The sequence below is a fragment of the Thermobia domestica genome, chromosome 15, assembly GCF_964235325.1.
Source record: "Thermobia domestica chromosome 15, izTheDome1.hap1.1, whole genome shotgun sequence".
Classification (NCBI taxonomy): Eukaryota; Metazoa; Arthropoda; class Insecta; order Zygentoma; family Lepismatidae; genus Thermobia; species Thermobia domestica.
In genome coordinates this window covers 657,569-684,445 of record NC_137468.1, presented here as the reverse complement: position 1 = coordinate 684,445, position 26,877 = coordinate 657,569, and the positions used below count along the sequence as shown (strand labels likewise).

Sequence of the window (26,877 nt, the reverse complement as noted above, 5' to 3'; positions counted from 1 at the left end):
CTTAAGTGGAGAATTCCCTAGTATATTAAAAATTGCAAAAGTAAAACCAATATATAAAAAAGGCGACAAATCAGAGCTTGAAAATTATAGGCCTATTTCACTTCTCTCAACTTTTTCAAAAATTTTAGAAACCACAGTGAGTATCCGGCTATCATCCTTTTTACTTAAACATGCTCTAATAACACACGAGCAACATGGCTTCCTAAAAGGGAAATCAACGGAAACAGCAATATATAAAATAATTTTGTAGAAATTGTACATAAAAGTTTAGATAGTAAGGAGAAATGTATAGGTGTTTTCCTTGATCTTTCCAAAGCATTTGACTTAGTGTCACATAGAAATCTTCTTTCAAAGCTCCAAGATTATGGAATAAGAGGCATTGCGTCCAAAAGGTTTAAATCGTATCTGAAAAATCGGCAGCAAGTAGTAGAAATTACATACAGTAACAAAGGTACAAACCAAACTACATACTACACGTCGGGAAAACAAGAAATATCATGTGGAGTGCCACATGGATCCGTATTAGGGCCATTATTATTTTTGATATACGTTAACGATCTACCATGTAATATTGCTCCAGCAGAACTATCCCTTTATGCAGATGATGCTAATATCATAGTAAAAGGGAACACAAATGAGGATGTTGAAGGTAATGCAAATGAAATCCTTCATAAACTATCTCAGTGGATTAAAGAAAATAAGCTTAAATTAAACATTGAAAAGACACAAGCAATCAATTTTCATCATATGCGCAACAAACATATGCAGCCTGTTAATAATTCAATTGAAAATAACGGAATAGACTATGTGAACTCAACTAAGTTCTTAGGAATCTGGATAGATAAAAATCTCTTCTGGGATGTACAAATAACTAAGCTTGGTAAAAAATTAAATCAAATTTATTTCGCAATTAAAGTACTTAAAAGTGTTTTAAAAGAGTCTACTTTAAAAACGGTTTACTTTGGATTATTCCAGTCAAATTTAACATATGGCATTATATTTTGGGGAAATACACACAAAGCCAAGGTAATTTTTACAATACAGAAACGAATAATAAGAATGATTGCGGCCGCTAAACCAAAAGATCACCTCAAACCAATATTTAAAAAATTTCGTATACTCCCAGTACCTTGTTTGTACATTTTAAATCTACTGATATTTGTAGAGACATCTAGAGGGTGTCCTTACGCGGGTAGAAGAAAAACATGATCATGATACAAGAAACAAACAAAACTTTTCCATTGTAGAACACAGAACCGTAATATATGAAAAAAGGTGTAAATAGGCGGGTATCATGCTATACAATAAACTTCCCAAAGATATAAAGACTCAGGAATATGTTGCTAAATTTAAAAAAGAACTACAGAAATATTTATTAAAACACTGCTTTTACTCGATAGAGGAATACATGAATTGCTAACAGAAACAACAACAACAAAAACTACATTATCTACAGTAACCAGTGTCGTTGCTTGTTTTTAGCATTTGATATATGTTCAAGGATTTCTACATACACTGCAAGTAATAATTACTCTTACTTTATTTTTAATATCATGCAAAATGTAATAGATAAGATGTAAGGTGTAATGTTTAATTATTAACATAGTGTGTGTAATTTTCATTATTATTGTTCTTTTTACTTTTGTGTTTATATATAAATGACGTGTCCACTTCATATGCATTGCAATACAGTGCTAAATGTATGAAAAAAGGATGAAATAAATACAATACAATACTCTCTGACTGTCGTGACATGTGAAAGGATCAAATTCACGAAGGCTCAAATCTTACGAATCCCCATCATTCGAGTTTCATACTCCCAGTATTTCCAGAGTTATGTATCCGGAGAACAATTCGAGTTCGATGTTACGAATAAATTTTAATCATCGGCCGGACTGTGGCACTCGTGTTTCGAATAGCTAAAAATGATACCTGAGAATACTGACAGTAACACGTTTAGTTTTTGCGATGTGTAATTACTAGAAGCAGGGCCGGCCTTAGGTGGTGCGGGGCCCGGTTGGGAACATTTGCGGGGCCCAAGATTTGCAACTAACTTGCCCCAAGGTCTGTAGAACCAAGACATATAGTGCGCTCTCCCTGTTGGCTTAATGGATATACCCATTTCCCTTTATAACGTTTTTCCATCCGCAAAATGTTCTGGTGAAGAGGCTTACCCTGTTCATTGCTTATAGCAGCTAATTTTTCAGAGAAATTACTCAAATGGAAATACAGACAATAAATGAATCTTAAAATACGTATTTCACCCTTCTGCCTCGCAAGTTTTCAAGAAGGTTCTGTACCAGTATTTCATAGTTTTTTCCCCCTCTCTTTCTCTCTGACAAGTAAACCTATCAATGTTGAAATCTAGTTTCTTGACAAACTTGGCAGACAAGTGTGGAATATCAAGAAAAGAGCGCAAGCGAAATTTTAAGTGCTTCCGTCCATAAAGATGGCCGCAGTGGCCAATAACCTGATTGATTAGAACAAGCCATAACAATGTGTTTCAAGTTTGAAAATTTAATTTTATTTGTAAAACGGATAAAGGGATGAAAAACAAAACCACATTAACCGACACCGAGAGGAAGTATACATCTATTTGAGGGTATGCTTATCACGGCAGCCATCTTGAAGTCGGCAATCTTGTATCTCGCTCGACTTTTAAAATAGGAAAGGGATCATGTAATATATCAAATTGGGGTAGAATTTTACGGGAAAGACTACAATGGTAAAGTCTGTTAACAAAAGTTTATATTTGTAAGACATAATGAAATACACATTGATATGAATTCGTTGATTCAAAGATTTCTTAACAGCTGTATCATTTTGAAAGTAATTCAAATCAGGAAAACCTAATGTAGTGAGAACATCGTAGGTAGCTACTTATGAAAGATATAATCAATTTGAAATTGTTATCGACTGCAGACAAAATAAAGTGATGAGACAATTACAAGCCTTAAGGAACTGATGGAAGATGGATGACATATTTTTCATTGGATGTATATGAATATATTCCACCTATTCAGTATGCATTAGTATACATTAGGTTTTCCTGACTTAAAAAAAAAATACATCCAAGGGATTTTTCGCAGGAGAGGGCAAAGTGTGTTCTCTGGTTTTGTATTTGTAATATAGCTATAATAAGGGAAAGGATATGGAAAGAAGTCGCACTGAGGCTGATTTATTTGATACCGTCTCTGTTTTCATGGTAGTATCTCATGACATAATTAGTGGGTAATGTCTGGTCGGCCCTTTTCAGGAACAAAAACAAAATCAACAAAGCCATTTCTCGTAGCCACAAGCCAATCAGGAGCAAACATCCCTCAGCCAATTACAAACCCCCATTCATAGCTCCGCCCCTAAATAGTCACCATCCATCCATACATGTCCATCTCTCCGGTCTCATCATAATGCAAGTGCTCCACGGATCGAGAGAGGTGGAGCGCGGAGGAATTATGGTGTAAAGCATACAGCAGCAGTATGGAAGCAAGTGGCAGTAGGATATGTGTCCGCACTATGTCCGCGTAAAACTCTTAAATCGCAAACAAAATTGATTGTTATGATTGACTAAGACAAGGCTAAGGGATCGTGCCGCTCTTACAAAAGTACAGTAGTACTATCCGCCTCTTATTAGAGCCATCTTGCAAGACAGACTTCCCTCCCCGACAGTATTGACGTTAAACAAACCGAACGCAGAGGTTTAACTGTTTGCTCCCCTGCTCCTCTTGACTGACCGAGCTTACAGTAGGCATGTACAGACCTTGCCGACAGTCGGAGAGCAAGTAGGCTAAGCTATATCCCAACGGGACGACACTCTAGTTACACCCACAAACAACTACACGTAAACATACCTATAACATCGTATTAGGAGGCCAAGGAGTCCTCTTGGTAATAATACCAAGAGGCTACTTACACCAAGAAAACAAGCACCTGCCCACAGAACCGGAAGTAGCCGATGTCAGACCGACAATGAGATCAAAAACTTCATCACACCAAAGAAAACTAAAAATACATCACAACTTTAAGTTGATTGAAGCTGATTAAGCAGATATATACCCACGGGACAATGACATACTGCTCAATGAGATTACTTAAGAGAACCACAACAATACCCAATCAGGAGCCAACATCCCTCAGCCAATTAGAATACAAAAAAATTTCAATTGAACTCCATGTTGTGGGCTTTGCCTGTTCTTCGCGTGCATGGGCATTCAATTTAGATGATCTTAAAGAATATGATTCAGAACTACCTAAGATGATTAAGCCTGCATCTAGTATAAAATTCCATCTATACAAAATAAGATATACCTTAACTCCCAGAACATTCTATTCGCAATAAACACATCAACAGAAAATATATCCATTGGACAAAGTAGCCGTTTAAAGTCGAGATGTCCCTCCCCCTTTCGGGGGCCCAGACTTCACTTGACTTGACTCGGTCTCTTCATCACAATCCTAGAACATGAATGCAATGACTACATTCGAAACGTCGGATATCAATACCTTCACCTAGCTGATAGCCCGAGAAAACTTACTAAAATTATAAAGGTTGTTATTTCACCTCCGGCTTGATGACGAAGATGTTAGAGGAATAATGTTCTTCGTTAAAGACATTCGAAAACGTGCCTGAAGTTGGCCCCCCACCTCTCCCAAATTACACCAAACGTTTCACATCGTTAGTGCACTAAGAACTAACGTTAGTGCTATCAGCGTTTACGAGATATTGAAGATTTTTGGTTGGGGGACAACTTCATATGAAGTTAGCCCCCACCCATCTTTATGTAGACAGATTTTCACAAAACTTAGCGCATCGTTAGTGCACTTAAACACACTAAGCACTACCGTTAGTGCTACCACATTTTGGGATTTATTCAAGATTTTCGGTGGGGGCCAACTTCAGAAATATCAAAGTCCATACAAACTGTTAGTGCTTTCTAGAAGCACTAACGATGCACTAACGAATGGCACTAATTTTTTGTTAGTGCTTGAAGTTGGGGCAAGTTCACCGTGCCCTCCAAAGATATTTTACTTGTAGCACCTACACTAATGAAGTACTAACGTTAGGGGTTGGTGCACTAAGAAGCACTAACAATTGCAAAATCTTCGAGTTTTAGGCCTACGTCCAATGTTTATGCCGGTTAGGCTAAAGGAGACGGTGATGATGAGGAATGAAATGGTGGAATGAAGAAAGTGGGGGAAACGGGACAACCCCGAGAAAACCCATGCACACGGTGTTTGTCCACCACAAAATTCACTTGGCGGGGGCTGGGATCGAACCCGGGACCCCAAGCACCAGAGGTGAACGCTCTACCACAGAGCCACCGCGGCCCACTAACAATTGCACTAGAAGAGATCATTAGTGCTTTTGAATTTGGCGGAAATTTGATGCAATTAAAAATTCCCAATAAATTTCTTATGGGAGTTTCGTGACATGTAATTGTCCATAACTTCACTAATAGTGAAGTACTAACGAAACTGTTAGTGTTTTCTAAAAGCACTAACGATTGCATTAGAAGAGATCATTAGCGCTCTTGAATTTGGGGGAAATTTGATGCAATGAAAAATTCCCCATAAATTTATTATGTGAGTTTCGTGACATGTAATTGGCCATAACTACACTAATAGAGAAGTACTAACGAAACTGTTAGTATTTTCTAGAAGCACTAACAATGCACTAACGAATGACACTAAGTTTTTAGTTACTGCTTGAAGTGGCGGCGCCAAGTTCACTCTGGCCTCGAAAGGTATTTTAATTGTAGCACCTATACTAAAGAAGCACTAACGTTAGGTGTAGATCCACTAAGAAGCACTAATAATGCACTAACGATTGCTTTAGAAGAGATCATTAGTGCTTTTGAATTTGGCGGAAATTTGATTCAATGAAAAATTTGCCATAAATTTCTTATGTGAGTCTCGTGATATGTAATTGTCCATACACTAATAGTAAAGCACTAACGAAATTGTTAGTATTTTATAGAAGACTAACGAATGGCACTATTTTTTCCGTTAGTGCTTAAAGTCTGGGTGCGAAGTTCACGCTGACCCCCCCCCAAAGTTTTTTACTTGTAACACCTACATTAATGAAGTACTAACGTTAGGTTTTTGTGTTCTAAGCACTTGCGATGCACTAACAATTGCACTAAGAGAGATAATTAGTACTTTTGAATGTGTTGGGAATTTGATACAATGAATAATTCCCAATTTATTTCTTACGGGAGTTTCGTGACTTATAATTGGCCATATCTACACTAATGGTGAAGCACTAACGAAACTACTTATATCTTCTAGAAGTACTAACAATGCGCTAACGAATAACACCAATTTTTTCGTTAGTGCTTGTAGTGGGTGCTAAGTTCACTCTATTTCCGAAAGTTTTCTTTAGTTGTAACATTAGTGCTTCCTAGTGCACCAACACCTAAGTTTAGTGCTTCATTAGTATAGATGCTACAAGAAAAAACCTTTGCGGGCCATCGTGAACTTGGTCCCCACTTCAAGCACTAAACAAATAAGTCCATTCGTTAATGTATCGTTAGCGCTTCTACAAAACATTCATAGTTCCGTTAATGCTTAACTATTGATGTAGATATGGCCAATTATATGCCACGAAAATCCCATTAGAAATTCATGGGGAATTATTCGTTGCGTCAAATTTCCGCCAAAATCAAAAGCACTAATGATCTCTTCTACTGAAATCGTTAGTGCTTCTTAGTGCACTAACACCTAACGTTAGTGCTTCATTAATGTAGGTGCTGCAAGTAAAAAACCATTGGAAATCTTCATGAACTTGGCGCCCCCACTTCAACCAATAACGAAAAAATTAGAGCAGTTCCTTAGTGCATCGTTCGTGTTTCTAGAAAACACTATGTTTCGTTAGTGCTTCACTATTAGTGTAGTTATGACCACTTACATGTTAGGCAACTCACATAAGAAATTTAAGGAGAGTTTTTCATTGTGTCAAATTTCTGCCAAATTAAAAAGCACTAATGATCTCTTCTAGTGCAATCGTTAGTGCTTTATTAGTGTAGGTACTACAAGTAAAATATCTTTGGTGGTCAGCGTGAACTTACTCCCACTTCAAGCACTAACAAAGTGATTAGTGCAGCATTCGTTAGTGCTTCTAGAAAATACTGACAGTTTGTATGGAATTTGATATTTCTGAAGTTGGCCCACACCAAAATTTTTGAATAAATCCCAAAATGTGGTAGCACTAACGTTAGTGCTTAGTGCATTTAAGTGCACTAACGATTGCCGTTATCCGCATTTTCTGCCTCTATTTGTATAGAATTTAATATTTCTGAAGTTGGCCCTCCCACCAAAAATCTTGAATAAATCCCAAAATATGGTAGCACTAACGTTTGTTCTTAGTGCATTTAAGTGCATTAACGATTGCCATTATCCGCATTTTTCTGCCTCTATTTGTATAGAATTTAATATTTCTGAACTTGGCCCTACCAACAAAAATCTTGAATAAATCCCAAAATATGGTAGTACTAACGTTAGTGCTTAGTGCGTTTAAGTGCACTAATGATTGCCGTTAACCCCATGTTTCTACCTTTATTTGTATAGAATTAGATATTTCTGAAGTTGCCCACCCCACCGAAAATCTTGAATAAATCCCAAAATATGGTAGCACTAACGTCAGTGTTTAGTGTTTTTAAGTGCACTAATGATGCACTAACGATTGCCGTTAACCGCATGTTTCTGCCTCTATTTGTATACAATTTGATATTTCTGAAGTTGGCCCCCCATCGAAAATCTCGAATAAATCCCAAAATATGGTAGTACTAACGTTAGTGCTTAGTGTGTTTAAGTGCACTAACGATGTGCTAAGTTTTGTGAAAATCTGTCAGCATAAAGATGGGTGGGGGCTAACTTCATATGAAGTTGTCCCCCCACCAAAAATCTTCAATATCTCGTTATAACACACCCTTTTCTTTGGTTATGTCTTAACTTAATGTTTAGGTTATGTTAGCTTAAAAGAAAATCAGTTCAAGCATGCGCAACGATTTTTATCAAAAGATTTCAGGTGAAGTTAAAATGATAATAATGTTGATAATGACGTTCCATGAATACCCTGTCGTAGAGAAGTAGAAGTAGAACATTTTTTTTCATTTGTAAATATCTCATCCCATTAATAGTAGATTTTTTTTGTAGATGCATTACGTATGGTTGATAGATGCTACTTACTTGTCCTAGAGTACAATGGGAATGTAGTAGCAGTCATGTAGGGCTTATGTTGTCGCCTCATTCAAATGATATTTACAGGGTTATAAATAGTGAACGTCTATTTAGGAATAATTTTAGTAATGATAATGTCATTTTGTTAAATGAATAATTAGAGCATATGGACTGTCATTCTCGAGTGATCATGAACTGAGTATGTATTGTAAAGATATTGAAATGTGAGAATTGATACAATTTTTGATATTAAGTCAATGTAATAACATAATATCGTAATTGTTTGAACGTACTGCGATGTAGGCAAATATTTAACAAACTTTATTCTGTTGTTCCTGATAATTGTTATAATGTAACTGTTGACTGATTGGCACGAATAAACAATCACGACCAAATTTCAATTCTATAATTTCGAATACTGATCATAGAGTTAAGTATATGTGAGTTGATATTATTATTTTTTTTCATTCAATTTAAGTTAATGACGTCGAGTTGTCTTTCATTTCGATTAGCCACTCAACAAGAATCTGAAATCTTTTGATAAAAATCGTTGCGCATGCTTGAACTGATTTTCTTTTAAGCTAACATAACCTAAACATTAAGTTAAGACATAACCAAAGAAAAGGGTGTGTTATAAATTGGCGACCCAGCCAGGATATTTGTTTACTTGATAAAGTATTCTGTTTTGTGTGCTAACCGAGATGAAAGCTAAATAATGAGTGGATATAACGATGATGAGTTGCTAAACGCGTGACCCAATTAATATGATGTAAATAGATGATGTTAAGTGATTCCGTTAGTGACGATCAGGAACTTCGAGCTTGTGCTTATTGTCAAGAAAGCTTATATCAAAATAATGTGAAAACGATGGCATGTGCAAATTGTAGCAAAGAAGTTCACTTTGACTGTCTGAAACTATCACAGCCCGGAGTTGAACAAAGTATTAAAGTAGATTCATGCTGGGTTTGTGCCATGCCAACAACGCATAGTCAGTACTATGGATGAGTTATTCGGTGAAGTAATTTCTGAGGTGAAAGCTCTTAAGCATGAATATTCATATGAGATGAAAGCACTGAAAAATGAATTATCATCTAATATGTTAGTTCTTCGAACAGAAATGTCACCAGTATCAACGGTTAAGAATGATGAAGTAATGGAACTCGCTACTACTAAACTAGGAATCAGAACTATGGGGTTATGTGAAACTGATAGTGTTGAAGGCACAGATTTACAATTAGCACATAATAATTGTTATGATGTCTTAGATAAGATAAATAATAATTCACAAAATGATATGGCTGCATTAGAAGCGCCTGAACTTAGTTCTCATTTAAATGTTATTAATGATGATGTAACTAATGAGACTGAGAATTATGATGAAGTAGATGTAGACGTAGATTTAGATTTAGATTTAGTATTTAGTAGTAGGTATAGGACATGTGCCAATAAATATTTGTTATGTGAGCCCCAGATAATGCATGATAAGGCTAATGATAGCTCTTTCGGGTATGCTTATTGTGAAAGAAAGAAGTATGATAGGATAGCGAATGGTAGTCGAGTGAAAAATATAAAACTTCATATGCTAAGTAGTGACAATGTTGATACTCCTTTTGATATTGATGACGAAAGGATGGATAGATTTCGAAAAGGGAGAAAAGATGTAAGAAACCCTAATAGGATACCTAGCACAGATGCTAATGTAAACAGATCAAAGCTGTTTAGGTGGTTAATAGGGAATTGCTCTAGCCAGGGGCGGAGACATACGTTAATCGGAAAACACTGTTGCAAGTGGCTAGAAGCACTCCGTAGGATAAGACAGGCAAAGATATCACCGCCTGTATTAGCTCCTCCTACAACTGAATTTGTAACCCTGACTTTTGTTTTCTTTTCCTTTTGTTGTGTTTCTAGTAGTTTAATTTGTGTTCCTGATGTTTTGTGAATAATGTAGGAGGTAAAAGATTATATAGATATTCAATAACAAAATGGGAATTTAGAATCTTAATTTAGAAACTTCTCTTTTAGTGGCTTTATTGAACCAAAGAATTGAAATTGTGTAAAAGAACGGCAAGTTGAGTCAAATTCGTTTAGTCAGTGGGAATGATAATTTTAGCTTTAAAAAAAAACTTGGTTAAACTCGCGGAAAAGGATATTTTCTTTTTGAAAAGGGATTATAAGACTAACTTTGAATATTCAGGATTTGTTTACGTATCAGTATAGTATGCAGTATCAGAAATGTATAATTTAACAGTGTAACCTACCTGTCAATTAATTTCTTTTGGGTCCAGTAATTCCTCTGTCTTTTTCAAACGTACTGATAGGGACTACGATCACATCTTCGTTATATCGCGGTATTCTTTTGTTGCAGCGAAGCTGGTTAGTAACCATAATGACAATAACAATAAAGTTTCCCATTTTGTTAGCTACTTTGGTCTTAATTCGGGAAAACAGATTGAGCAGTTGGTATTAAAGGAAAGCGATAATTGCTCGACTGAACTTCTCTCCTCGAAATAATATTTTGAAAGTAAAATGCATTCATTCCGAGACGAAGTGATTTTGTACTACCTTCTTTAAAATTTATCGACGTACTTTGTTCTGAAGGAAGTACCGAGAATTGAAATATAAATAAGATGTATCTTGAACACAGGAATCGAGCTGAACTTTCTAAATTATAATATTTGGCAAACCTTACAAAATTCTTTTCGTTTGACTAGGTTGCTTAGGTTAGCCAGTGTACATTTAAAATGCGGTTGCGGGAAAAAGTTAGTTCTCCTCTAGTATACCGGTATTTATAGCTAAAAATGAAGGCTGAACTATTGATAGGTCACTTCTCTTTACGATTTGTGATGTGCTTTGGTTCTAAACTGGACGAACACTTTATTTATTTGGAACAACTTTTGAAAATTTTTAACTTTTGGGAAATCTTGCACTAAAACTAAGAAGAAACTTCGGTCCTTCCTAGGTATTCTTTCCTGGCGAAGAAAATTCATTCCTCAGTTCGTCGCTCTAACAGCGCCATTTTTCGATTTGTTAAAGAAAGACAGAAAATATTGTCTAACTGAGGAATTGCTGAGTAGATTCCAACAATTGAGAGAATTGTTGAGTGAGCCTCCAGCGCTCAGTCAACCTAATTTCGACCAACCGTTCCACTTATTTTCAGATGCGTCGCTAGAAACAATTGTAGAAAGAAACAGTTCGAAATTTTAGTGGTAAATTATTGGTGTGTTTGCGTATCTCATATGTGTTTTGCATATCGCATATAAAACTAATCACCTTTCGTGTCATTTATTTCATTGGCAACGAAACAAATTAACATCAAAACGAATCTTTGGAAGCACTAGGGTGCAGTATTACAATACACGAACCAACTTTAACGCTGCCTAAACAACCGGTAAACATTACAATACGGGTAAACATTACAATCCGGGAGCCAACTCAAATAAAATGTAAACAACCGTTAATCGGTCTGTTACATCGTAAAAGCTGATAGCACTAACGTTAGTTCTTAGCGCACTAACGTGCAGCGTTTGATGTAATTTGGGAGAGGTGGGGGGCAACTTCAGGCACGTCAGTCGAAAGGAAACTACTTGGGGCATACCAATTAGGTACCATTCCGACATTTGCCTGGTGCGAATGAAGAAAACCCTCTCTTAAGACAGCTGATCTAGAATGATTTTTTCACACCTTCTTGACCGATTTATTATTATTATTATTATTGTTATTATTATTGGAATTTACATCTGTGTGAACGGCCCCAGTAGATACAGAATTTCACAAATTAAATCAAGGTCTCTTTGCGCTATTGATGGTCAAAGTTCATTTTTTAGCAATTTCCCGCGCTCATAACTCGGAAGGGACGCCGCTTTCGACTACGGTGTTATAAACTTGTATTTGCATGTTTTCCTGTCTACTTTCAACCCCCAAGCGCTGTAATAGTAATTATGAACCCCCTTATCTGTCCATATATATATATATATATATATATATATATATATATATATATATGTGTGTGTGTGTGTGTGTGTGTGTATGATAAGGAATGGAGAATATGCCCAACAAAAAAATTAGCATTACATCACTGGTAATGGCTGAGCAAACGATTATATTTATGGAGCCTACTAGCAGAAGTGGTGGCCCATTACTTAGATCATAAGATCCTACACACAACACATATCATCGGATTTTATTTATTTTTACGTTATATATTGGAAATATATACACAGTTCTGTTTCCCTTTAATTTTTGATCCCGGAAGAGAGTGGGATCTTAAGCTATAGCTTGTTTGGCTTATACGTAAATCCAGTACTGTGTGTACCATGTAATCGGCATGTGATTGTATCAAAATGTCTTTAAAAGATTTAACATAAAATTTTATGCTTGAAAATTTTTATTTTGTTTTAATAGAGGGATAACAACATTTTTATATTTGTCATTTAACTAAATAGAATTAATTTCCGTACAGGTTTACAATAGGTCGCAAACTTTAAAAAAGATTACTTTTCTTGCTTTAAATAATACCCTTCAAGTCATTCTACACTTATTTTCCTGGCCCCTGCCGATATAATTATGTACAGGTTAATAATGGACGTGCAAACTGATGCAACGTAAAAATAATATTCATGCCAAAAATATGTATCAACCTGTACTTTACTTCCTTGATTTGATTCCCTAATACATTCTATACATTCGTTTTCTTTCAGCATGTACAAATAATTTCACACAGATTGATAATATTTATACAAAGAAATATGTCATAAAAACGATTATTCACATGAATAACACATCAATTTCTGCTAGGTAGTCATTACAAGCAAGGATTGTATGCATTCCAAGTCAGGACAGGGCAAAATTGTACGACCTGTGCAGAATCGCAAGGACACGCCCGTAGCGATTAGGTGTGAACCAACGGGGATATTCGTAAAACTAAATAATCATACAAAAAAATCTTTACTATGGTACTACTGCATCCAAAATTGTGTCTACTTCTCGTCAGGGAAGAACGAAGCTGTTGGGCTCACGTGGTATCGCAAGAGCGCGTCCACAAGTAGAGCGACACAGGGATTGTGCATAAACGAGGATAGTGCAAATATAAACCATCCCCAGGAAGTGCGTCAGCGACAGGGAATATGCGCATAAGCGAGTATAGTGCAAAAACACTTTATATCGCATAAAATTTCAAAGCAATTGTTAGAGCAGTTGTAGCGATTTCACACTTGTTGCTCTATACCTATAAGCATAAAATACAAATTTCCTACATTATGCAGAAATACCCCGCCTGTGGAAATTAGTATGTTTCATAGACATCTTTCATAAGTACTCATTCATTTGTACTATAGTATAGCCTTTATAATGGTTTCCATGAAATATTACTTTCCTACATTGAAAAATTCCAACAATAGTCGATTTTAATGTCCTAGACAATCCTGATTCATATACACTTACTCATTTTAACAAAAAAATATAGTTTTTTTTTTTTTTTATGACAGACTATTCTGAACTGAAATGACTTTCACTATTATTCCAGAAGTTCTACATCATGATGTTTTCTGACTTGTAAAAATGAAATAAAACTTGTTGCTTTGAGAAATAACCCTCAGGGACTTTTACCGTACCAATCTTCGCTTAACTTCCGAAACGTAATGCAACGCAAAACTTGTATACAACACAAACCGCCTTATGCAGTCATTTTGACGCGTTATTAGTGCCATACTAAAGAGTTCGACTAACATATGTTTCTTGCAGTAGTCAGGCATTTAGTATGACGCTAATCATACGTCAAAACGACTCTGCATAAGGCCCAAAGAAACTAGAACACTGTTTTTGCGTTGCGTTGATGCTAACCGTTATAGAATGGGGCGCAAATACTACCCAAGGCTTCTCTTTACCTCTATCAGTGTTGTAATGAACCTGCATTGAATAATGAATCTTCACCTATAAGGAACAAATTTTAAAAGTACTAAAAATAAATTTTGTAAAGAATGAAATGTATATAGATATGTAATAAATTTGTGTATAGATCCAAATTGTTGATCTACAATATTATTATTATATATTATTTGTGTTAATTCAGTTAATAATACCATAAAGTAAGGAAGTACTCCTTAATCTATGATATTATTTTTTTTTTTTTTGGTTCTAAACCGATTCTTCTAATTTAATTTATTTCCAACCCTGCACGTTGAAGGCGGCAACTGTTTGAGTACTGTTTGTTGTTATATGTAAGTAAGTATTATTTCTTGATAATTAAGAGTTAACTGTAGCTTTGTTTCTATATCTTTCAGATTATTATATTGAGGAGTGTAGGTCACAATCACCTGTAACTGAACCATACGTGAAATGTATTGTGAAAGCGAAAAAAATTGAGGGAAAGTCTCATCTTTAATATCTTACTTTGGGAACCGTTCGTTTAAACTATAGAAGCTTATAATGGCAAGAGTTCACTTTGTGCAGAACAATTGATTTGTGGGTATCTTTTAGGTTCGCAATCTTACAAAGAGATCTCCGCTTGACAAAACAGCTGAGCGAGCGATGGGGGGTCAGAAGCCCCGCAGGGCTCGTTTAAGTATGTTTCTTGTGACGTTGCACAAAGTGCACTCTTTCCTGTATAATAATAATTATTAATATTATTATTTCATAATGTCGATTCGGGTAAACTTTACAATACCCCCTCGGCAAGGTTCTAGAACAGGTCCCCCTTCTATTTAGCTGTAATAAAGACAGAAAACAACGTACCCTGCGGGCTCTAACCCGCCTTCACTCGCTGACGCTTAATCGGCAATACTATGTTAATTAAATATTAAACTTTGGTACAGAAAGGAATCAACCTAGCTACTAAGCTATATAGGGGGACCTGTGTTCTAGAACCTTCCCTACACCCTCCAGCTGCGAATTGATAACTAGGTCTGGGGGCCGCGGTGACTCAGTGGTAGATCGTTCACCTCTGCTGCTTGGGGTCCCGGGTTCGATCCCAGCCCCCGCCAAGTGAACTTTGTGGTGGGCAAACATCGTGTGTGTGGGTTTTCTCGGGATTCTCCCGTTTCCTCCCACTTTCTTCATTCCACCATTTCATTCATTACTCATCATCACCGTCTCCTTTAGCCTAACCGGCATAACCGTGGGACGTAAAACTCAAAGATTTCATTTCATTTTTTCGATAACTAGGTCTGTTTTAAAAGGGTATAGTAGAATATAGTAGGGTAGGGTAGAGTAAAGTAAATAGGGAGGGAAGTAGGGTTTGGGGTAGGAGGGGCCTAGCTTAAGAGGAAAGTTTTGATCTATTTTCATAAAATGAGTGTAATTTTTCGTTTCTGAGTGATTATACCAGCTGGAGCGAGCGTTGTAAAGTTAACTGGGATTTATTTCGTAAGTGGGGAAATAGGAGAGTAGAGTACATAATGTATTGAGAGAGTAGTGGTGGGGCCTATGCGAAATCACTGATTTAAAGTACCTTGAAGAAGTTACGTTTATAAGGTATTGTGTTGGGTGTAGTTTTCGGGTTGGTGTCAGCAGATGTGAGCCATGCATATATTCATGATTTATGTACTTGTTTGATGAGAATTGCACTCCTAGTACTTTGTATAAGTTATTTGTTGTGAAAAGGGTTTATTCCTTGGTACGGATTTACATACTTTAAGAAAGTTTAGTCGGTTAGGGTAGATATAAATACAGCGTTAGGACATATACCGTATAAATTAGTGCAAAAACATAAGTCAACCTTCTCTAGGTTTCCATCAAAAAGCACAAATTGCATCTGAATTAGAACAGTGGCGTAGCATGTGGACCAACGCGAGAAGGCTCCCGTATGGAATAGGCACATCAGTGACGTTGAGTTTGCTTTAAATGAGGTTGGAAAAGAGTAATTTTGAATTTTAACACGAGGTGAACGAGAGCGAAGAGATTAACATTACTGCTGTATCGCCGAACTATACGAAAATCGAAGAAAGAAAAAAAAGATATATTATTTAGTTTCTTCCCAAAAAGACTAGGTTGTGACACTATGACACTTGATAATGCTTATTCTTCGAAATATAGTGTGGACGTATGGCATAAAAACTTGTGGATGGAACACGAACCAACTTGTCCTAGATGACCATTAAAAAAGTACGAATGCTGTCTAACCTAATCAGGGCAGGAGCGCAGCAGTGTGACCCGAGCGGTAGCGAAGGGGTCCGTCCGTAGGAAGCATGCGCGTCAGCGGCGATGGGTTCGTGAATAAACGAGGATAGTTGAAGAACACTTTATATCACGGTTTGAAAAAACCCAACCCACCTGGGCCCATATGGGATTTTCGGGTTTAATTGGGGTTTTTCGAAATATTTCAATGTTTTTGAGGTAAAAATGTTAAAATATGATTTACATTTCAAGATTGTCATTGTCACAATTTGCAACAATTTTCTATTCACTGGTGTTTTGAAGAAAATGGCCGTCATTTTGAAATTTATATTGGATAGCCGAAAAAATCTATACAGCAGATTTAGAATGTCTTGTGTTTCTACCCTCAAAATTTTAACTTAAAAAGTTCGAAAATTGCATCCTGTAGCATGGATACCCGCTATTTTGAATAATGGCCGCCATTTTAAAATTTTATGCCGCCAAAATATGTACAGCCAATTTAATCTCTCGTGCTTCTACTTCGAAAATTTTAACTTGAAAGACCGAAAACTGTCCTTTGTAGCGTGGATATCCCCAATTTTGAAAAAACAGAAAAGAAAAGAAAGAAAGGGCGCCATTTTGTAATTTTACGTTGGTATGCCGGAAGAATCTGTACAGAAAATTTAGAGTGTCTCCAGCTTGTATCCTGAAATTTAAAAGACCAAAAGTTGAACACTGTGTGGTACAGGCAGACAAACGAACAAATGTAGATCGAGTCTTCCCAGGAGCCTGTGCTGTTCGCCAAATATGAATACCAAATAGCTATATTAATTTTAAGACATAATTCATCAAAATGTCTTATATGAAATAAATATTTTTCAACGTAAAATAAATGGTTTTATTGTTGAAGTTCAGTTTCGATGCTTTGTGGGTTCAATTAGGGAATTTCCCGAGCACTTGTTGCAAGACGGTTCCTTCCTGAAAGTTAATTTAAAACAATTAACAAAGATAGGCCTATAATTCATATTTTATTAAAGTAAATGTTTCAAAATGTCATAAATGAAATTAAATATCTTCCAGCGTAAAATAAATAGTTTTAGTGTTGTAGTATTCACTTCCGATGCCTGTGGGTTCAATTGCGGGAATTTCCCGAACACTTCTTTCACGACGGGTTTTTCTTGAAAATACTGCTTGCTTTATTGTACATCGAAACTTCCATTATTACTGAAGTTTAAATTCATCACTTAAAATAGTAAGCGTTACGTAGTCTTGGGAGCTCCGAGCATTAAGCTTCTTAATTTTGACTATAATTTTTATGCTATTGCTGGTGTTGATTCTACAGAATGCTTATTTGAAGGGTAGCAACAAATGACTGAACTGAACTGTTGTTGGAAAACCAAATTTTACTGAATACTTTTGTTACCGTGAAAGGTGAGAAATAATATTAATAGTTTTACTAATGTATTTACATATTTACTGTTAGTACCGGCACCTATGATCTTAAACCTATCAACGTATGAGGGATAACGTCCCTCGGCGGCGCCGAGTCAGGAAGCACACTATTCACGGAAAGTATTTTCTAAAATACAAAATTGCTTATTTTACTTCAAATAGGGTATAAGCATAATCCACACATTAATTTGTTCTATAATTATCTCAAGTTTTTTTTTTTTTTTTTTTTTTTTTTTTTTTTTTTTTATTCATTCATTCAGTGCACTCAGAACTTTATAAAGGTCTTATGTTGAATGTTGTTGTATACCTTAACGTGAAAGCCTCTAATTCGCCCAAGGAAAGTCTAAAATCTGATAAAAATCACTTACAATGTGATCACCTTAGTTGTACCAATAATATACTAACAAAAAGATCAAAAACCCAGGTGGGTTTTTTCAGGTGGTTTTCGGGCTGGGTCCACTTGGGCAAACCCTGCTTTATATGTCATAAAATGCGTGACTTAGGGTAGCACAGTTTTGAGTGACATACTAAATGCTATCCAATGCCAAATTGTACGAAATGAAGTTAAATTAGATTAGTTTGTATTAAGATTATTATTCTTTTCTGTACTTCAATTCGTTTCTACACTTACGATAAACTGTTCGCCTGTTTAGTAGGCCTTGCCTTTCACACGATTTCAACAACTGAGATTCCTTATTTTTTGTATAACTCAATAAAACTCAAACACGATATGTCACAGTCTTGTCATTTACACATAATTTCCACATTGCCTTTCCCATAAATCATAATAATTGTACCTCCGACAAATAGCCCCATTAATAATGATACAATTATCAGCAGCGAAAGATTGCATATTATCGTCGAATGAAAATTTAATAGATCATTAAGGCATATTAAGAATAGAATGAACTCCAACATCGCTCTATACTTTATAGCTCTAAAGTTATTCTGAAAGTTCTGTTTTCTGTTCTTTAAATACGTCCTAACCACCTTCAAGGAAGGTGGCTCAGTGGTAGAGCGCTTACCTCTGGTGTATGGGGTCCCTGGTTCGATCACGAGCCAAGTAAGTTTGTGGTGGACGACATCATGTCCCTGGGTTTTCCCGGGAAACTCCCGTTTTCTCCCACATCTCATTCCACCAATTCTTCCATCATTCACTTGCCTTAGTCATCGTCTCCCTTAGCCTAACGGGCATAATCGTGAGACGAGACGTTAAACTGAAGATTTGCACCTTTCTCAAATCTGCATTCTGTTCTTGAAATAACTGCTAAACCAAATGAACTATATGTCGTATTGCACCTTGTCGTATAGCACAATTTTTTGTAACATGATGTTAAATACTTATAGTTAAACCTAAAAGTACTGTAATAGCCTTTTTCGTATTATTCCTATCTTTACACTTTTTTTTAATTTTTTTTTAAACTGTATAGCATTGTGATTGTTACTTCGAAAACTGCACTGATTTGTTGAAAAAAATCTTTTTGTTCCATAAACGCAGGCAGTCTTCTTTTGATGTAGTTTACCAATAATTTGGTGCTTACACTCTTTTATTTGTACACAATATACACAAATAATTGTAATGTAAAAATATTTAGTTAAGAGAATTTGATAAGGAATAGAATGAAAGTATTAAATGCTATTTTTTTCGTCCCTTTTAACGAATGTTAAACTTGCATGCTGAATCGTTCACAAAAGTTAAAAGGTTCTGCAAAGTAAAGGTTGTAGAGAAAGATTCTCTAATTTTTTGAATGTATCAATTCCCTAATTTTAAAAATGCGCTCAAACAATGCACAAATAATTCTAAACACACACACACAGACACAAAAATAGGAAAACATGCGGATGTATGTAGTAAAATGACATGTCTGTTTGCATCGGACTCACAATGTCTTTTTGACCCAAGCTCGCACTCACTATTCTCATTGGGGCTTTGTTTTGGACATCTCTGTTAGTTGCCAAAGCGTTGTCTGTGCTGCTTGCGGAAATATGTAACGTATCGGCTTAACTAAGTATTTTTAACACAGATATTGTGAAGAGCTCTTTATCCAAAATTTAGTGATTCGGAATTACTAATTAGTCTTTCTTGTTTTCAGAATTACAAGATGTCGCATTTTGAATTCGTTATACCCTTAAACAAGGATGATCTCTTACAAGCAGATTCGCCGAACCAGTACACTGTTTCACAAGTGTATTCTTTAAGGGATCTTCCTGGAAAGTTGCAAGGTAAGTTCATTTGTTTTACTGTCGATCATTTTAATCCTGTAGATAAATACGAAATTTATAGATAAAGTAATGATACTTTTTTGAAACTCAGCTGTATTTATAATATGACTACACTTGCACCTTGTCGTCTTCAAAATATTTCCCTTGGGAAGCTACACAGCGATGAAGATGCTATTTCCACTCTTCATAACGATGTTGGAGCTAAGAAAGTAGGATGGCCTTCAGCTGGTTGGTTACAGCCGTTTTGAGGTCTTCAGTCGCCTCGAAATAGTGGCCTTTGAGATGCGTTTTGACAATTGGAAAAAGAAAGAAGTTACGGAGGCTCAAGTCGGGCGAATACAATGGCTGAGAAACAAAAGGGATATTTTTTTTTTTTCTGGGGCAAAAATACCACAATCGCAAGCATTGTAACAAAGATCATGATGCAGCATCCAGGTGTTTGAGATGTCTCGCCGCACGCGAGTGACCCGTTTTCGCAGCCATTCAAGAACGTCGCAGTAGAAAAAGGATCATTTGCTCTTGTGACATATATTCCTCGTACACAATGTCGCTACCGAAAAAAAAAAAGCATCGTTTTGATTCTTGACTTGCTTATTCACCCTTTTTTCGACCATGGTCAGCGGAGAGTGTGTCACAGTCAGTCCATGACAAATCGGACAATGTTGGTAGCGCACGTATTTTAGATTTGTATTTTAAGAAAATAAATGTGAAAGTATATCATAATAGAAACATAAATATGGAGTTTTAGTCCTGTTGTTCTGGTGGTGACAGCGGGGGAGCGGATTCAAAATGGCCGACCGGAATATTCTAGCTTATTTTCAACATTTTTATAATTTCGGATCTTCTAGTCGGATTGTTCGAGATATTGGTGGAAAGTAGGTGGACGGTATATGTCATTGTGATTTTAACATCTTTTAGATACATAGTAGCATTCACACCGAAAAAAGTGTAGTGGAAAACAATAAAAATGTTCCAAATTCAAGAATTTTTTTCTCTTTCTTTTGAAACAAGGGTACAAAATGTTCATAATCTACGCAAGTGGAAAGCATTACCTCTATTCAAATACGAAATATGACACATCAAAAACTGAAAAAACTAAAAAAAAATCACGTGGGTTGGTGATACTGTGTCTCATGTTTGAAACCAGTACCAAGGACAAAATAATACCCAATAGTTACTTTAATGCTACCTCAGTTCAAGGAAAACAAGTAAACAGCATTATAATTTTCACATCTATTGAAAGCCATTTATGCAATTGGATGAGATACTTACCTATGTAGTTTTTAGAAATAAAGACTGCTGAAAAAATTCAAATTTTCAAACTGTTGTAACTGTGTTCATATTCATTCAAAATCCATATCATGATCATAGTATAATACACTAAAATGCTTTAGGTGTGCATTGCCCCGTCTGTTATATGTTTTCGTTTAGCAAAGTAGATTTGAACTATGTACCTGACGTAGTGCCGTTTGAACTTATAACTTTGTTAGGTTGGCAACACTGTTAACCTTGTGAGATCACAATGCGTCGAACAATGTCTCTCTGCCGATATTTACATGATACAAAATTTCAGCATTTTGTGTCCACTACTTTAAAAGTTATAAGAGCTTATCAAGGTAAATGGTCCACCCTGTGTATATATATATATATATTTGGAGGTAATTCCTGACACTAAGATAAGGCAAAAAGTATAGATCAACCTGGGTGCACAAAAGCTTCCCTTCGGAGTTGTAGGCTGCCGAAAACATGAAAAAATCAAATTCAAAGGTTCATAGTTCCAAAATTATAGGACCTACTGTAGATGGGTCAAGATCTCACTTAGAAGCTAATATGTGCTTTTACCTTAATAATAATAATAATAATAATAATAATAATAAAAAGGTTTGATTGATTGATTGAATTTTTATTTCTCATATAGCTCGGGTCGCCACTCGTTGTAAAAGGAGAAACTTTTAACTACTTCCTAGATTGTCATACGCAACTCGATGATAATAAGAATTGATGATGTCACCTTTCCACATTCCTATGGACCAGCAGTTACCCGAAGGGGTCAATCTTCCGTACAGAGTACAAGCCCTTCGTGTACATTCCACTCCAGTGCAATATGGAATGGAAGACTCAAATACAAGCCTAGGTTCGAACTCGGGACAAAGTCTTAACTTAATCTCGGTCGTTGACTCTCACGGCTCATGTTCATGCTCCAGACCTTTGACTGTAGTTTGATAACCCAATTAAGAGCACTTCAACTTCCTAGGTTAAGTAAGCGCTATATATATATATATATATATAAAAAAAACTTACAACACTGAATTTCTAATCCAAATGTTTCTAAAATTTCAGAAGTTCCTAGAACGTTGTACTTCGGAAGCATTCAGGACTTCACATCCCAAACTTTAATTTGTTTACATACGCTCACCTTTTCTCTACTGTAATCTCTTGCACCTCGGAGATTCGAGTCCGCACACTTCGAAGCTAATATAGATATATTAAAATTTTCTAGAATCTATTTATTTAATTTTGTAAACGAGACCCAATATTTATTAGACTAATTTATTGGAAGAAAACTATGCAAACAGCATATTACATCAACATCAGTATCTACTAACGAACGGTTCCAATTAGAAAATTTGATTTACTGAAACTTTTGTAATTATTATTCTTTAAATACTGCTTTGTAATTACTCATCAGTCCCTCAAATGCAACTATTCTCTTTTTCTTATTAGTTTTCGTAGGAAAACACAGTTTACGCAAGTCATAGCACACAAAATATCTTCTCAAGTATTAGGGCTTCCTATCAAGAAGAGGTTTTAACACAGATAAATAGTACACAGTCTGTGCCTGTATTTACGTCCCATTTGTAATGTATTATTCACATTAATTATCTAAACACAAGTACACTTATTGCCTGTGGGACCAACTTATAAACTACACATTAAACCTGACATATACACTAATAAAATACACAAAAACAAATATACACTGCACCTAAAGTAGTCTCCATATATTTCACGTGTATGTTTACCTCTACGAAGCAGTTACCAAAATAGAGAAGATATGTCAGAATTGCTAACGCAGTAAACTGTTTTTATTCTGTACGAAAACAACATCCTACTCAATACCTATTTTATTAAAACCAATTTCTCTCTCTTTTATTGAAACTCAGGATTATGGACTCTTTAAAAATGCAGTATGATTCCTGCAAGGAGACATAATGAGATGTTTACATTGTGAAGTGACCCCTAAATTTTCTTTTTCCAATTATAAATAAAACAGCCAGTTTGGCATCTCAGTAACAAACGAATAACGATACTGCGGACTTCCACTGACAAACCAAACGAATCGAAACAAACTTGTACATTGCGTTAAGTGCAAGGATTGGATTTCTACTTTCTAGAGAGGATTGCAAGTGCTACATTTTGAAATATTATGACAGGTCAATATTAATGTGTTACGAACCCATTCCCCCTCCCAACAGGAATATTTGTATGTCACGGCTACATGGCAAAAAACAGCAAACGCTGGTTCCAGAAGGGAATGGACACCTACATTACTATGATGCACACTTTCTGAATTTCAAAAGAAGAGTACATATTATTGTTATTGCCAAATAAAACGAAATGCATTTTTTAACACTGTCACTTCTCTCGTTTATATTTGGTTCTTTTCACTGTTCAGATTTAACTGTGTTTACCTTAAAACGTACACTTACTTGTTTTCCTGATGAGTAGATACTTCGTGTAGCAAACTGCCAACTATCATGTTGCGACTCACTGGTACAAAACAATCTTGCCAAACCTCTACAGGTGCAGTTATAGTCCACATTCAAGCACTGGAAGATAGTTTGCAAACTGTTCTTCAGTTGGAGAATGTAATTCTGACAACAATTTGGATATAATTATTACTCCTGTCGCACATGGCCCAAAGCATAGTTCATACTTTAAAATTAACAGACGAGTGTTTATGTGGGCCCTTTTTACAGTCTGAGCAATTCCAAGACATCTCAACGTAAGACGTTGTTCTGCTCTTTTAAAATGAACGTTCATATAGCATCATTTTCGTAGGGATTACACGAAATTTCTTAAAATTGGCCAGATCAACATATTTCAGCTTCTTGTTTTTCGGCGGGTAGCTGAAATAATGCGTCTCTTAACCAGAGAACTGGGTACGTATTTACGAATCAGAGGAATACACCTCTGATCGAAGACACCTAACTTCCAATCAAAATAATCCACCTGTATGAACCCCTCTAAGAAATAACTGATGATTGGGTGAATATATTATAAAGGAAATATAGTATGAAGATAAAAAGAAAACCAAGATGACGAAAATAAAATTATTTGTTGCCTCATCTCGAAAATCTGCAATTTACTTTCAGACTAGTATAGAGTGGAAGATCCTACTACCTCTGAACAAACCCCTAACTAAATGCATACATCTAACGAAAACTAACTACCTAACATTCAAGAATACACACACACACACAATTTCAGAAAAGAACAATTATTAGGCAATAAACAACGAATAACCAAAGACATAAAGAAGCTACCTTAAAATTCGTAAAGAAGCTACCTTAAAATTCGTCTACAGTAAAATTCCATTTCTTATTCCAAATTACAGTAAACCTTTGATTGTTATCTCCAATCGGGAGGAAACAGTGCGCTATCCAAAAATCAATGTTTCAGAATCCTAAGCTACTCAAGCAACAATTCTTACAGAGAGAGTTTGGCTATCGACATGTAATTTGAAGTACTCATCAACTACCTCTATAAAAATTGTTCAGGAAGTGCCGCAGGATTCTGAAACATGGATATTTGGATAGGGCACATAGTAGTTCCTAAGTGAAGTCTTGACCCAACTACGGTAGGTCCATAGTATAGGTGCTACTATTAACTATTCTGCCTTTTGGCAGGTCCTGGGACTAGTGAGTTTTTTCTCTTTCTTTTCTTCTTAATTTTCAGTTTGACCTGGAAGTGTTTCTTCCATGTTTCTCGATTTTCAGCTTCCTCTTTTTAACTCCCAACATTTTCTTCTATTTTTTAAATCATCGATCACTTTTGTTCTTCCTATTCCTCGCTTCCCTTCCATCTTTCCTTCTATGGCGGTATGAAGAAGACAATTTCTTCGCAAGATGTGTCCAATCCAATTGGCCTTTCTACGAAAGATGGTGGTCAGAAGTGTCCTCTTCTCTTCTATCCATTTTAAAAGGTCTTCGTTTGTTGCTCTTTCAGTCCATTTTACCTTCTCCATCTTCCTCCAACACCACATTTTGAAGCTCTCTAAGTATTTCTTGGACTTCCGTAATGTCTAAGTCTCTGAACCAGTAAGTCCAATGCTCCATATATAGCACTTGACCAATTTCTTCTTTAGTCCAATATTACGGCTGCTAGTTAAGAATTACCTTTTCTTGTTGAATTCTTCTTTGGCTATAATAATTCTCGACCTGATCTCTTTGCAGTACGCGTCTTTTGTCAAAATACTTCCAGATATTTTAATTGATCAATCTCTTCAAGTACTCTTTGCTCTACTCTGACCCGTAAGGGTGCATTTCCACGGGATATTCTCGTGACTTTCGATTTTTCCATGTTGATTTCCATTCCATATAGTTTCCCAGTGTCAACTATTTTGTCAATAATCTCCTGTAGTCCTTCTTCGGTTCTAGCTATAATAACCATATCATCTGCATACTTTACCTTGTTAATGATCTGCCCTCCAATCTTGAAATCTCCAATTCCCATTAATGCTTTCTTCATTAACCATTTACTGTAAATATTGACTAATTGAGACGACATACTACATCCTTGTCTGATTCCTCTTCCAATCTCCACACTTTTGGTTTCTCCTTCACTCAAGCACATCTTGACTCGTTGTCCTATGTACAGGTTGCGATTGAGCCGCCGGTCTCTCCAGTTGACCCCAATTTCTTTAAGTAAGATAGAAATTGTTCTGGAGTGATTGAAAATTCGTCCCTTGGAGCTATGGACCATTAAAATTAATTTTTTCATGTTTTCGGCAGCCTGTAACTCCGAAAGCAAGCATTTGTGTACCCAGGTTGTTCTATACTTTTTGTCTTATCTTGGTGTCAGGAATCACCTCCCAAATGTTGTCGGTGTAGAGTGTTAGGTATGAAATCAAATGACAACGATTTCATATTAATTAGAAAAAGTTTTGTATATGTCTGCAACCAGTTTCTTGTCCAGAATTTTTTTTTTGTTTGTTTGTTTTATTCTGTTTTACTTTTTTTGTATTTTTTTTTAATCACTTAGTTGCAAGATCTAAAGGAGAACTATGACTTTCGAGAGGAGGAAATCAACTACTTGTAATTTTTCTCTGATCATTGTAGATTGCAAATCAGCACTGAGTCAAGAGGGAGCAGAATTTATTCTAGAGCAGTTCGATACGTTGCACAATGTGTTGATCCATTTCACTCACATGGACAATAATGGCAGGTATAAAGCTTGGGAGATCGCAGTCAAAGGTAAGTCAACATATTAATTTACTTACACGGTCAGTTTTATCCAACAAAATTAATACAGTTTCATTGGTTTTTCGAAATAAAATTATTTTCAGAAGCTTTAAGTGTAAAATTTAAAGCTTAGTTAAAAAGAAAAATATGAACCTTGTTCATATTTATAGGCGAAGTTTTCGGATTAGAATAATCTTTGTTTTTATTATTAGAACATTTTTGTCATGGAGAAAACGTTTCCTGGATTCGTGTAATATATTGGTCATCTTTTGGAAATATCGTAACTTGAGATTTAAAAATATTCAGTAAATATAGAAAATTAATTTCCAATAACCAGAAAACAAATGGAGGCAGCTTTCTTTTCTGTCAGATTTTGGATATACTATTGTGAATGTCCTATGTGTAGTTAGGACACTACATTTTAAGTCATGTTTATACAATGGACTGTATATGATTTTATCGATAGTAGTAGTTC

General features: G+C 35.7%; 1 protein-coding gene across 3 annotated transcripts in view; it reads left to right on the top strand.

The window, feature by feature from the left end:
- The first annotated feature begins 14,240 nt into the window (after nt 1–14,240).
- Nucleotides 14,241–26,877, top strand: part of Cap-D2 (CAP-D2 condensin subunit) — a 111,776-nt gene continuing 99,139 nt past the window's right edge. For 2 of the 3 annotated variants that reach the window (XM_081741213.1, XM_081741211.1), the window contains exons 1-3: nt 14,241–14,390; nt 19,809–19,938; nt 26,280–26,414. In XM_081741213.1, coding sequence (XP_081597339.1) covers nt 19,818–19,938; nt 26,280–26,414 — 256 coding nt within the window. In that variant the 5' untranslated portion in view covers nt 14,241–14,390; nt 19,809–19,817. Of the gene's footprint in view, nt 14,395–19,808; nt 19,939–26,279; nt 26,415–26,877 lie in introns of all 3 variants that reach the window. The other variant, XM_081741212.1, reaches the window with a different exon arrangement.